General features: G+C 43.3%; 1 protein-coding gene across 3 annotated transcripts in view; it reads left to right on the top strand.

Moving 5' to 3' along the window:
* The first annotated feature begins 3112 nt into the window (after positions 1–3112).
* LOC126481032 (tubulin epsilon and delta complex protein 1-like) overlaps positions 3113–14093 on the top strand; it is a 125192-nt gene continuing 114211 nt past the window's right edge. For 2 of the 3 annotated variants that reach the window (XM_050104510.1, XM_050104509.1), the window contains exon 1: positions 3113–3315. In XM_050104510.1, coding sequence (XP_049960467.1) covers positions 3196–3315 — 120 coding nt within the window. In that variant the 5' untranslated portion in view covers positions 3113–3195. The remainder of the gene's footprint in view (positions 3316–14093) is intronic. The other variant, XM_050104511.1, reaches the window with a different exon arrangement.

Here is a 14093-nt window from a genome sequence, read left to right as displayed (position 1 = left end):
GCACTCCCCTGAGGTTAAACACACCGACTGGTTATCAAATTCCCCAGAAATGAACATTATTGAGGATATTGGGGATACCTTGCAATGTGCTGTTCAGAAGAGATCTCCACCCCCTCATACTCTTACTGACTTATGGACAGCCCTGCAGGATTCATGGTGTCAGTTCCACCCAGCACTACTTCAGACATTAGTCGAGTCCATGCCACATTTTGCCGCAGCACTTCTGTGTGCTTGTGCAGGCCCCTACGATTTTAGGCAGGTGTACCTGTTTCTTTGAATCTTCAGTATATAATAAAATGCATAGATGTAAAACGTTTTTAAGCTTTGTGTTACTTATAGTAAATGAGTGTTATTTTTAAGTAAATGATATTGTTCAGATGTCACACAAATATATTGTCTGAGGACATGCAAACAGTTTTTACAGTGGCGATAACACATGCACCTAGCAATTCCAAGGACAAGCTGAACAATTTCCTAAATTTCCAAGAGGTCTGTGGTCTATGCAAACACTTCTTGAACAAGATATTTCGCACAGACCACAGATCTCTTGGAAATTATCCAGCTTGTTGCTGCTTGTCTACTTCCGCTCACTTACTTGCCAGTCTTTAATAGTATTCATGGTTGTATTTCAGACTGGCAACTAAATGAGCAGAAGTACCCTAGAATTCGATCTAAATTACTCGAAAGTGCAACTCTAAGAATTTTTCCTGAACCACCACAGTATTTAAGTATACCAACAAAATCTGTCTGAGAATTATTTCCTGATTTACTTAGGTTCTAATGAAAGAATATTGGAGGAAGGGCAAGCTCTTCGTAAGAGAAAGGAGGGCTGGCTTGCAGAAAGTTTGACTAAAAGCTTTACAGACTATCTGAAAATATATGTAATATTTATAGGAAGTGACAGGTCGTACCATACTGTAATAAATGAGTCATTATGTTTCTACAGGTTACCAATGGAGCGAATTAAAAAAATTCAAACTAGTCTAAAGATCTACAGCTGTAAATTTTGACATCCCTAAATAGTTAAACTGAAAATAAGTGAACTAAACCTATATTCAGTAATCTCATACCTTGTTCTCATATAACGATTTCTAATTTTTGAATGTTGTTTTTCTGATTTAGAAACGTGGTGGTAAAACAGAGTAAAGTAAACTACATACCAAAATCAGACACCACCATATAAAATCTTATCCTATCACAAAACGTTTAAAACATTTACACAAATTGAAGTTGTGTTCACACTGCGCATGTTTTCTTGCTTTGCGTAATTTTTTAAAATATTTCTTTAACTCTTGCTGCCACAGGTACAATACAACTTCTGGTCCCTCCATATAGAATAAGTTTCAACAGCCTGTACGCAAAAGCATATGAGCCACTTCGATGTCATTCTTTATAATACTCTGCCAACATACATGAAGAGGTTAGAGAGAGAAACAGCCTTTGTTCAGAGTTAAAATAATTTATTTTTGAGGAGTGTTCCTACAAACTAAATGAATATGTTAGCATATATAATTACTAGGCTCCCATTCGTTGTTGGGTTCTTTTGATTTGTTAACTGATGTACTTTCCATGCTGTGTTTGTCTTTGCAAAGAATATTTCTGTTGTTGGTTTTCTATTTCCTCTGTCTCAGATGCAGTGTAATACAGCTCCTATGAGAAGGGATGCGGAAATAGCCTAATTGTAATGGTTAAGGTGTTGTCAGGTTTTGATGTGTTTGCGCATGATACTTTTTTAGCAGTGCTACATGATGTGCTCATGCGTTTTATTTTTTGAGGAATGCTTTAAATCGAATTTTCATGATTTATTTGCATCATTGACTGACTTATTACGTATTTTGTCCTTTTCTGTAGTGAACTGTAATTTGTTCAAATAATTTCTCTTTTTGGTTAGCATTTTTATTTTAAAAATTTCTTGTTTATTGATTTTCTCTTTGTGCATGTTGCAGTCACAATGTAGACGACGTATTTTGTGTTTGCCCTTCCTGTCATGTACTGAGCAAGGGGACTGAGTTTGATTCTCTGTCCAGCCACCCTCTCTTGCGTTTTCTATGGTTTCCCCTTGTTGCATGCCGTGGTGGTAGTTTCATAAGGCCATTGCCGATTTCCTGCCCTATCTTCACCTAATCCTATCCTATTTTGTTAATGTTTTATGTGTATATATTGTTTTGTAATGTTTATGACATGTCCGATACTATTGTACTAAATGGGCTGTGGACGAATAAATAAACAAATTAAATGTTCCGCTTTTGTGTTTCATGATTTTCGACATTTGTTAAAAGTGCTTTTGTGTTTGTTTAAAGTAATAGATATCAATGATACGTTCGTGTGTGCAGGCTTTAAATGCATGGTTGCATGTATTAGAAAGCGAAAAAGCTTTGTTTTTTTAATTCGCAACTTGACGTCCATGCTGTGTGTCCGTCCGTCTATATGACATCTGCACCGTTTTGTAACATTGAAGGCTCTGGCTTGCGTAGAGTAGGCTACAGTTTTTTGCTATTTGTTCGCTGACGAAATTCATGCCATGTGTGTTGTCTGTGTATGAAAAAATCTGCTACTATTACAGCTATAGCATTTGACGGTGCCCACGTGCACATGGGGCACCCAAAACCGGATTTCATAAACCGATTTCTCAATACCGCTTCTGAGTGGTCTTATAAACGCTTTAGAACTGAATCGGGAAATCCGCTTCTAGTTGCCGGATTTCCAATTCCACAGTAGGTTTTTGCTCCAATGTAAACGCAAGCGGTCTTGAAACGTGCTTGGGCTGTCAGGTTTCGCCTTGTTTTTAAAAAAACTTCGTATAATATGGACGGAGTGGCTTTATGTGCAGTGAATGAACTGAAGAGAAATTAGTGATTGTGCTGATTAACTTAGAACTGTAACAGCTGTTTTCCAGGCGTCATATTTAACTGGGATAGCAAATCCGCTCCAGACCATAACAAGTAAACACGACAGCGAAAAACGGTTTTCGAAATTTGGTTTTCGTCTTTCGGAAGATGGATTGCATGTAAACGTAGTGGGTGATGTTGCCTCCCGTTCCTTTCACGTCTAGTGAATCGGTGGTGTCAGGTGCTTTCCATGTCTTTGTCACTAAAGATGTTTGGTAAATTTGTCATATTTGTGAAAAGGGCGGTAAAATTTGGTTCGATGTAATATGTCATATGGTTGTTGTGATATGATTCTCTACGAAGGAAGATGTGTGATCCTGGAGGTGTTCTTTCGATACTGTGCGCTCATTTGAGTTTGTTGTTGAATATTCCTATAAAACCTGAGCATTTCAAATCAGCAAAGTTCAATGAGAATAAGGAGAATAATGTGAGTGAATTTAAGTGAGTTGATTGTTGTCGTCACGAATAACAGTTTAATTTGATTCAGGTTGTTACTTACTGGTATTTCACTTGGTTGACGAACACTTTACTGAAGGTGTAACACACCGATCGGAAATATTCAAAACTTTTTTTTAAACTGAAACAGGAAGCGAGATGGTTCTCTGACACAGTTCAATGTTAATTCTTTATCATTTCTTTGTTTACTACATTAGTACATAAGTCATTTGCAGACTTATCACTCCAGTTCAGTATTCCTGTAGACGGTAAAAACTCTCGTAATTTTTACAAGCTAGCAAATGACAACAGCTCATAAACGCCTTTGTGCGTTACAAATAATGTATGTGGTCGAAGGCTATTCTTATATTCGTAGATAAACTGAATTGGATCTATTAATATTATAAAAACATAATGACAAAACAATTATTTTGAACAATAGGGTGACATTTTTAATTTGGTGTTCCCTCAGTAAGATGATGGAGTCTTCATTCCAGCTGGAAAGCGCCCATTGAATGTTTCTAGAACCTATGATGAGTATCCAAATCCAGTCGTAATTGCAACCATCTTCTGTGCAGAAGCAACCCACCAAAGTGCCTGTTTTTGTAAAAGCAGTTTCACCACTTCATAAGGTTAATGTTTGTTTCAGTTTTGTGTGCTTAGTGACAACTACTCCCACATTCTGGTTAACAAAAGAACAAGGAAAAACCAGAGGGACAAGATGTGATGAGTAAGGTGGCTAGTCCTGGGAGCACCAGAATGATAGATGTTTTTATTTCCATGCCAAACTGTAGTCTGATAAGGACTTCAAGGTATAGTACAGTTGGCTAAAGGAGATTCTTGATAGCTGGCAGCACTCTTACTGTCTCTCATCTGTGAAGAGCTAATGGTTTGAGGTGAAAACATTAGTCGCCTATAGAGCTGCAACAACACTTATCTATTGTCAAAGAGATATTTACAAAATAGTGTTAGATGATTGGATAAGGTAGACTTACGAACCAGCTGCTGGAAGCCCACAGTAACTGTCAGGGATCAACTTTTGCCAACTCTACTATAGTAATGCTAGTTGACTGCAGCGCTTTTGATAATAAATGCAAAATAGACAGTCCATTTCATGCAGAGAATGTAAACATTGTTTTCATATAGGTTCTTACCAGCTTTTGTTCTGTCATCATTTTGATGTAGTCTTTTACCGGCTTCATTTCAGGGTCATACCCTCAATAGAAAATCTCCTTGCCTATGCAGGGTTTAGATAAAAGCCTAATGTTAGCACATTGTGTTATGCGTGCAACTGCAAAATTTCCATAAACATTAAATGGGTTTTATGAAATGAAGTGACAGTTGTCCCACTGATTTACATCATTGTGTAAGAGAAGGCCCACAATGTAAGGAATGTCATAAATACCTCGTAGTCTATAGGAAAGAAATTCTGGATGTTTGTAAGCCCTTCTTTATAAAGCATATGAATGAGATTGATACTGATATGACCTCTTAAAGCTCTTTGTTTTCTGCTGTTTTTATTCTTTTTCTCAACAAACTTCCATCTTCATTTTTAACAACAGACACACAGTTTAAAATTAAGGGCTTTTTTTCTGGACTTGTTGATGCTCTCGTGTCAAACATCTCAGCTGACCACTTACCACTTGTGCCTTTGTCTTATTGTTCAAGGACTTTTATTTTACCCGCCAACGATAAGACAGTGTGTTTACTTTTATAAGACTTATGTGGCACGGTATATTAAAGCTGACACACAAAACAAAATAAGACACAGAATATGCAAGATATAGCAACAAATCAGCGTACCCATTAAGTCACAACACAGACTAATGTAGGCCGTACTGAATGATGGGCACCACAAACGCAACCATGTGCATACTGTACTTGTTGTTCACAGCAAGATTTTTTTCTTTTAATACATGTGCTGTGGATTGGTTTTACGGTGGTAAGGAAACATTCAGTGTACTGTACACTGTAAGAACTATTTACGAAAACCAACAATTTTAGTCATACAGTACACCGAGCGAGGTGGCGCAGTGGTTAGCACACTGGACTCGCATTCGGGAGGACGACGGTTCAATCCCGTCTCCAGCCATCCTGATTTAGGTTTTCCGTGATTTCCCTAAATCGTTTCAGGCAAATGCCGGGATGGTTCCTTTGAAAGGGCACGGCCGATTTCCTTCCCAATCCTTCCCTAACCCGAGCTTGCGCTCTGTCTCTAATGACCTCGTTGTCGACGGGACGTTAAACACTAACCACCACCACCACCAGTCATACAGTACAAATTTTGTTTTCCTCAAAGCAATCTGGATAATTGGTGATACAGAAAGTTTGAGTTCATATAATTGGAATTCGGTTGTACATACGTGGTGAGCTCAGTGTCCCAAGTTATTGCAGCACCTACTTCCTTTCCTTTGCTGCAATCTCTCACCTCTGACTACCCTTGCTTCTCATCTTTTTCATGGTGGCAACTTTTGATGTCATCCTGGCTATTCCTTAGGTTCTGGTTTCCTTTCTTGCAATATTCTTTCATTCCTGGCAGTTTGTCTGAAGTAGTCCCCTTCTGCATTTGACCTTCATTTTGTACCCCCACTCCCACTTGGTGCCACTCTCCCTCCCCGACCGAAGAAATGCCCGTCTTCTTGGGCACCCGCTTGTGTTTAGACTCCCTTCTGGGACCCCTCTCCCTGGCATCCTGCTACCACAACTCAGCCACAGTTGCCCGTTCTCCTTTGGTTTTGGACCTTTAAAAAGTGTGCTCTCCTTCTGTGCACTGCCCTCCTCAGCCTATGAAAGAGAGAAGAAAAAGAAACATAACTCCTAGGGTAAGTTCTGCCCCCCCCCCCCCCCCCCCAAGTGCCTCCAGAGGTGTGACATTTCCCCTCAAAACCTGAGTCCCTGTTACTTATGGATGTTATCCTGTCATTGTTGGTGACGTATGGTGACCTGTCAGTGTGATTGGCTCCAGCCTGTTAGCTTCCCATTTGGATACCTGGTCTGTGATTATTCAATAGAACTGTAATAAATACTGTCATCTTCCAGAGTGTCAATCCCTTATTGCCTTTTACTTGGCAACTTGTGTCACTCTCCAGGAATCTCTTCTTACTGACACTCACTCACCAAATCTTTGTGGGTTCCGTGCTTTCCGTCCAAACTGATTTGCCCCTTTGAGGGTGTCTTGTGGTGGCTGCACGTTGCTCTGTACAAATGTTGTTAGAGTACATGGATCCCTCTTTGTACCCCATTGGGAGTGGTTGCCATGTGGGTCCACTTGGATTCTGCCATCACAATTTGCAGTCGCTATCTCCCTCCTGACAGACCATCTACATCTGCTACCCTGACTGCCCTTCTTCATCAGGACCCCCCCCTCCCCGTTCCTCCCTTTGTGGGGCAGTGCTTATGCGGATGGGGGTTCCTCATTGTCCAATTTCTTGCAGACCATAATCTGTGCCTTCTTAATGATGGTTCCCCTGCTTATTTTAGGCGTGTCCTTAAACCTGACAAGGAACCGTCATCCCTTGATATTTATATTCCTTTAATCTCGGTGCCTTTTATTTTCTTACCAGTGCGGCTTTTGGGAGGGATGGTCTCCAATCAGTCATCTGCTTCAATTGGTAACCCAGTTCAGCAGGCCTTTACTCAACATAAAATCTTCTCACAGTTTGCTTTGATCTTCGTAAGATGCCGGCCGCTGTGGCCGTGCGGTTCTAGGCACTTCAGTCTGGATCCGCGTGACCGCTACAGTCGCAGGTTCGAATCCTGCCTCGGGCATGGATGTGTGTGATGTCCTTAGGTTAGTTAGGTTTAAGTAGTTCTAAGTTCTAGGGGACTGATGACCACAGATGTTAAGTCCCATAGTGCTCAGAGCCATTTGAACCATCTTCGTTAAGACTTAAGACACAGCTTGGTGCCATCATATTCTTCATATGCTCCACGAGTGGGGTCTTTGGGGCTCCCTCCTGATTTTTACTTGCCTGTTCCCGTTCATAGTCAGGGTTGGCTCACTATGGACCCAGAAAAATGGTGTTCCACAGGGCTCCATATTAAGTGTCCTTTTGCTAATCACTATCAATGGACCAGTGACCTCTGCGAGACTGTTGGTCACCCTGTTCTGTATGTGGATAATTTCTGTATTTGGGCTAGCTTCCACTCGGTGGTCTCCATAGAATGACAGCTCCAGGGCTGGGGTGCTTCCCCGTGGACACACACACACACACACACACACACACACACACACACACACACACACACAGTTTTCAATTGTCTTCCCTTAAGTGGAGGGTGGCACTTTTCTGTCACCATACTATTTACTATTGTCCATCCTAATCTGGAGCTCTTCCTCGATGCCAAGCACCTGATCGTGGTCCCGCAGTTCTGTTCCTTACGTTCTTGGGTCTTTTTTTGACAACAAGCTAAGTTGGTTGCCCCGTAGGCATCACCTGAAGGGGGGCTGCTTTCGTGAACTCAGTGGGCTTCCTTGCCCACACCTCTTGGGGCGCAAATCATTCAATCCTTCTCCGCCTTTACCAGCCATTAGTTCTCTCTTGTCTGGACTATGGTTGTAAAGTTTATGGGTCAGCAGCCCTTTCCACACTGCTCATCTTGGACCAGGTTCACCATCATGGATTCCCTTTAGCCACTGGTGCATTTCGCACTAGCCCTGTTGATGGTCTTCTGGTTGACATTTGGATCCCTCCCCTTTTGATTTGGCAGTCCCAGCTCCTGTTTCCCTATCACTATCCACTTTCCCCTGCTCAACCTTCCCATTCTATTCTTTTTGCGGCTTCATGCCATTGCCTGCTGGTGGGCAGGCTTACTTGTATCTGTTGGGCTCTGCCTCTTCTCTCTGCCATGACTTCCTTCACTCTTCCTTGTCTTCTTCCTCATGTTCTCTCCTGACACCCCCCCCCTCCCCTCCCCCCCCCCCCCTTCCCTTTGATTGGTTCCTCGGCCAAGGATTAAGATGGATTTCTTCCAGGGTCCGAAAGCTTCCATTGCTCCAATGGTGTTCCGCTGTTTGTTCCAAACACACTTATAGAAGTTTCAGGGTGCCATTGTGCTTTTACACTGTGGACTCTAAATCTGCTGATCATATTGAATATGCCTTCACATCTTCTGTTGGCACGGAACTCCATCTCTTGCCTGCCGTGTATGGGGTGTTTACTGCGGAATTTATGGCTGTCTATAGGGCACCCTGTTTTATTAAATGGTCCTCCGCCACTCGAGTTTTGTTACATGCTGACTCAATGAGAGGCTTTCAGGCTACTGCTCGGTTTTTGGTCCCTGCCATCCGTGACCTCACCAGTCTTCGTGATGCTGCTTGTTCAGTTAACTTCCTTTGGGTTCTTGGCCAATAGGTATCCCGGGTAATGAAATTGCTGATATCTGGATTGGAGGAGGAGGGTGGGTGGGGGGGGGGGGTTATGGCTTTACATCAGATCCCTTTTTGCTCAGTCGTGGACTGACACTTAGGATGCTACCCCACTGTTGGATAAATGTGCCGCCATCAAGGAGACTCGCATTGTGTGGCGTTCTTCCCTGTGCCTCTCCTGGCCAGAATCTGCCACCCTCTGCTGTCTCCGCATTGGCCATACTCTTTTTCTTTGCCGAAAATAGTTTGTACTCTCAGGTATAAGTCCTTGAATTTTCCTCAGGAATTTGAGTCCCTCAGTTAGCGTACCCATTGGTTATGGATGCCTTGGCTGTGCCTTCACACTAGCCAGGGTCTCCCCGCCTTTTCCCTGCATTTTGTGTGGTCTGTTATGCTTTTTTGTTGCCCCTTTTCTTGAGTCTTCTTCCCCTGATGTTGTCCCCATTGTACTGTGATAATGCTGCAGTGTAGGTGTCGGGATGAGTCGGTGGCGGTACTGGTGCCCCAATTTGCATAGCATTTCTGGGGTTCCCCTGCTCTCCCCATTTCTACCCCACTCCTGTTCTTACATCTTCCTACAGCCCTGATGTCACTTTTCCTTCTTTGTTTGCATGTTATCCCTTCCCCTTGACTGGACTGTGCTTTTTATGTTGTTCCTTCCTTGATTTCTGCCATCCTAGATCATGGGACCAACAACCGCGCTGTTTGGACCACTCGCCCAAATCAATCAACCAACCAACCATTCATTCATTTTCCGAATTTTTCTGTAGTATACAGACTGATGAAGAAAACCTTACATAGCACCTAATGCATGCAGTGTTAAACATTGTGTGTGCACAATACCTGTGTAAGCTCCTATTTGTGCTTCAAAGCCAACACTGTACCCAGTTTGGCATGATGGGTTTGTTATGTATCCTTTTGGTTGAGCCCCCTGACAACACAGGGATCACACTGCTGAATGAGCTGCAAGCCAAGCATGCCAAGGAGTAGCCTTCTTGGGGTATCAGGAGTCCTGGTAATGTCCATCACGCCAGACTGCTTTTGCTGTAGCTGGGTGGCACCTGTGGGGAGAGCCCATGATAGAAGTAGGTCATAACAGGGTGGATGTTTTGCACACGAAATGTCTTAAATTACAGTGAAACAATCTCCGTTCTGATCCAGCTGTTTCCTTAAATAGGAATAGAAATTGAAAGATACGTAGTTACTAACCTGCTGCTGTCCTTATCATAGCTACCCATGAGAAGAGGGACAAGCCAAATGCCTAGGAGTGCAACAATTTACCCAGTACTTAATATGTACTTGAACTGGTGGGGATACTTTCATTGTGAGAAAATCATTATTTTGTGTGGAAAATACTGAAGATAAATTTGGAGAAGCTGAGTCATTGGGAAAAATGTGCAGTGTATCACTCTTGATAAAAGACTTCTGTGCTGCACAGTCGACAGCTCTTCGGGTATGTGACTGTCTGGATGAAATACCAGTTAGCATTGCTCCACATAAGGCTCTCAATGTGATCCAAGGAATCATCTTCCACTGAGACCTTACACTCCAAACAGGCGTAGAACTACTGGTTAATCTAGAGAGGAGAGGTATACCTTTTGTCTGACCCATCTGAAAAGGTCCCAAGGATAATAGACCTTTGTTGTAACCTTTGGAGCAAATGTCCTCCTATAAAAAGTCAGTCATGGTGTACAGGTGGGACATGAATCCTTACGTCCGTCCATGAGTAGTTTCCAAATTCTTGCACTGTGGTCGTATGTCATCCTACAGCACGTGGACCCAAAATGTGGTGTCTGGGGATGATTATTCCATGAAGGTAGTCCTTGTGGACAACCACATTCGTGTGTCAACTGCACTGAAAGCCAGCCTCCATGTTCATCATTTTCCTCTGTCTTCTAGAAGGAACGAGAATACAAGAATATAAATCTCTTGACTGTTATAGTCTTAGGTACATAAAATATATGTTGATATGACATCCAGTTATGTGAAACTCTCAGCCATCACTCAACTATGTCAATTTTTTTCAAAACCAGTTCTCCCACCACCCTTCTCTGTTGTAGTTCCTTCGACACCAACCTCGGGAACTCCTTCACACAACTGGCATCCGGAGCATATGCCTTCTCCGGCATCTACTGGTGATAGGACCCCCTCTCAGGGCCCTTTCCCAAGAAACCCAAAGATAGGGGTCCAACACCAATCAACGACTGAAGGCTCTGCGACTTGTGGCGTCGTGGGGCTGTCCACACTTCATCCATTCCCATGCTTGTAGTGAATAGGCTCTCACAAGAATCTTGGCCATCAAAGGTAGAGGAGGGGGAGAAGAAGAAGAAGAATTATTGAGACAAAGTTGTTCTGGTGACTGCGGAGGTGCTAGATCCCCCCACACTCTGATTCTGAAGCAGTTCTCATTGACAACCCTCATGATTGACAGTCAGTGATCATGGGGCGTGACTGGCTCTCCTGACCACTTCACACTTAACCTGGTCACCTGCGACATGATCATTCAGTGGAGCTGTAATGGATATTATTGCACCTGCTGTAAGTACATCATCTTATTTCCTCCTTTTCTGCAATTTGTATTGCTTTACAAGAAACAAACTTCACTGATGAGCATTTCCAAGTGCTCTCTGGTCTTTATGGGTTCTGTGTGAATCTGGCCTAAGAGGACATCTGGAGCAATCTATATGTTGATCTGGACTGATGTGATGAATGAGTGAATTCCTCTTCTTACCACATTGAAAGCAGTGGGAGTGAAAAAGACCTCAGCGGTTGCCTTTGGTAATGTTTACGTATCTCCAGTCAGACCACTGTCTTACCTTGAGTTGACCACCTTAACCAAACAATGACACACCCTTCCCTTTCTCCTAATGATGCGTACCAACCCCCGTGTTGAGGATTACCACACCATCTGGTAGGTGCCTTCTACTTGACCATCTTCTTACTGACCATAATCTCTGCCTCCTCATTGATGGCACCTACCCACTTCCGTGCCATCCACGAAACCTTTTCTGCTAATCTAATGACCTCTTCCCCCCAGTCTTGTGGCTCCGCTGCATGACCACTACATGGCATATGACAGTGACTACTTCTCGCTGATCCTGTCGCTTCCTTGCTGCTGCCAGATGTACCGATTACTGCTCTGGGTGCTTCTAAGAACTACGTGGCAATTAGATGCCTCTGCTAATTCCTTCACTCCATCTCTCTCAGATTGCATTGATGAGGAGGTGCAAGACATCTTCAGTATGATCATTCACGCTGCTGGAACTGCTGTTTCCCTTTCTACAGGTCCCCTTCACTACTTGCCAGTGCCACGGTGGACCAGACATTGCAGTAGGTGTTCAGGATCACATAAGAGCCCGATAATGTTAAAAGCAATGTCCTTCACAGACCACCTTATCACTTTTAAGTGACTGTGTGCCAGGGCCCGCTATCTAATTAAACACAGTAAGAGTGAATGCTGGGAGGACCATGCCTCCTCCCTGGGAATGTACGCCTCTTCATCGAAGGTGTGGGTCAAACTCCGCCAACGATCCAAGTTTTGGCCTTCGGTGTAGTCTTCATACCAATTCATCGTTTCTTGCTGAACAACTTGTGACACATGTTGGGACAGCATTGGGACCACCAACTCTACTTCTTTGACCAGCTCACTCTTTCATCCCTCTCATACTCTGTTTTAATTGCCTTTAGATGCAGTTTGGCTTCTTTCCTGCCGCAAGTTATTTTCTATTTTAGAGACAGCACTCTGTTGAATGGTGGCTGCTCTTTCATGCAAGTGTGCCCATAGGGTAGTTAGTAGTGGGATGGGGGGGAGGAGGTGGGCAGTAAGACCTGGGGTATGAGGTTTTATATTATTTTGGAAGTCAAATGGTAACTTATATGGAGCCATAAGCAAGTTCCAATTGCAGCCCTGCTAATAACCAGCATAATACTGACTTTTAAAAGTCATTTTCTTGAAAGGAAAACACCTTACCGTACTGTATTTTTTTCCTTTCCTTAAGTGAATTGGGGGGGGGGGGGGGATGGCACTGTCCCCCTTGCCCTCCTGGGGGTGGGCACCCTTGCTTTGACACCTTGACTACTGTGCTTTGACATCTGGGCTACTCTGGAGCAGGGGTGGGATGTCTGTGGGTAGGACAACTCCCGTTGTGCTCAGAGTCCCAGGGATGCCCACCTGCTGCCGTACCTGTTTCTCTCTTCTTTTTACCATTATGGGCGGTCCAGCTGACGTCCATTACATTTTTAATCTTCTCACTTTTACTGTTCTCAATCTGCCTACTAGAAGACATTCTCTTTCTCTGTTCTGTAACTGTGTTTGCCATTTGTTGGTCTGGTGGGGGGCAGATGTGGGACGGGGCTTTTTTTTAATCTATTGGGTGAGCTGTGGGAGACCCCTGATCTGCTCTTACCTACGTACCAACCTAATCCATACAGTTCCCCATAAATTGTCTCTCAGCTTTGCCATCGGTATTGCCTTCAGTGCCTCCATTTTGCTGCTCCTCCATGCTTTCATCATTAGAACATGTTCTTCATGGAAACCACTAATCTGGATAATTTGGCCCTGGATAAAGTGGCTGATGGCCTTGCTGTTAAGTCCTGAATCCCCAACCAACAGTTGTCATCTGCAGCTGTCTGGTAGCCAACAGCTGATGTAGCAGAGTGTTATGACTATCGTACACATGATAGAAGCTGTGACCAAACTCTTGCTCTGGTAGCTATCCTATAAACAACTGTCAGTCACTTTGTTGATCCTATCCAGGAATACATTGTTTATTCTGTGACTATAGTCACAATAGATTTGACATAAGTATATGATTCATTGGTGCAAAACATTCTTTCTGCTGCTTTCTCATTGGGTGTTTACAACCAGCTACACATGCACCCTTGTGTTCTCTTCACAACTCTCTTCCTGTGTAATTGACACTGGTCCGCAGAACTTTTAAAGGCACTGCCCACACATTAGCAAAAACAGTTGTGTGTACTGGGAGACTTTTAAGAAATGAAATATCAGAGAGAAGTAATAAACTCGGCCCACACTTACAAGGGGAGGCCGCCAATTGTGAAATTCAGATTCGATTCATACTGCGCATTATAAAAGCTCATGGCCAGAGGTGTAATGTGGCAAAGCACCAAGATGCACTTCTCAGCCGTTGTCGAGAAAATCGACAGTTAAAAGAAACCGTTGCGGTGAAATACTCTCTACGATTAATAAGTTTCTACAGCGTCGTGGCGCAGCGGTAAGCAACCTTTTTTTGTAATTCAAATATACACTCCTGGAAATGGAAAAAAGAACACATTGACACCGGTGTGTCAGACCCACCATACTTGCTCCGGACACTGCGAGAGGGCTGTACAAGCAATGATCACACGCACGGCACAGCGGACACACCAGGAACCGCGGTGTT

Source organism: Schistocerca serialis, chromosome 5 (assembly GCF_023864345.2).
Source record: "Schistocerca serialis cubense isolate TAMUIC-IGC-003099 chromosome 5, iqSchSeri2.2, whole genome shotgun sequence".
NCBI lineage: Eukaryota > Metazoa > Arthropoda > Insecta > Orthoptera > Acrididae > Schistocerca > Schistocerca serialis.
The sequence above is the reverse complement of the archived record's forward strand: the minus strand, read 5'-3'. Positions and strand labels throughout refer to the sequence as shown.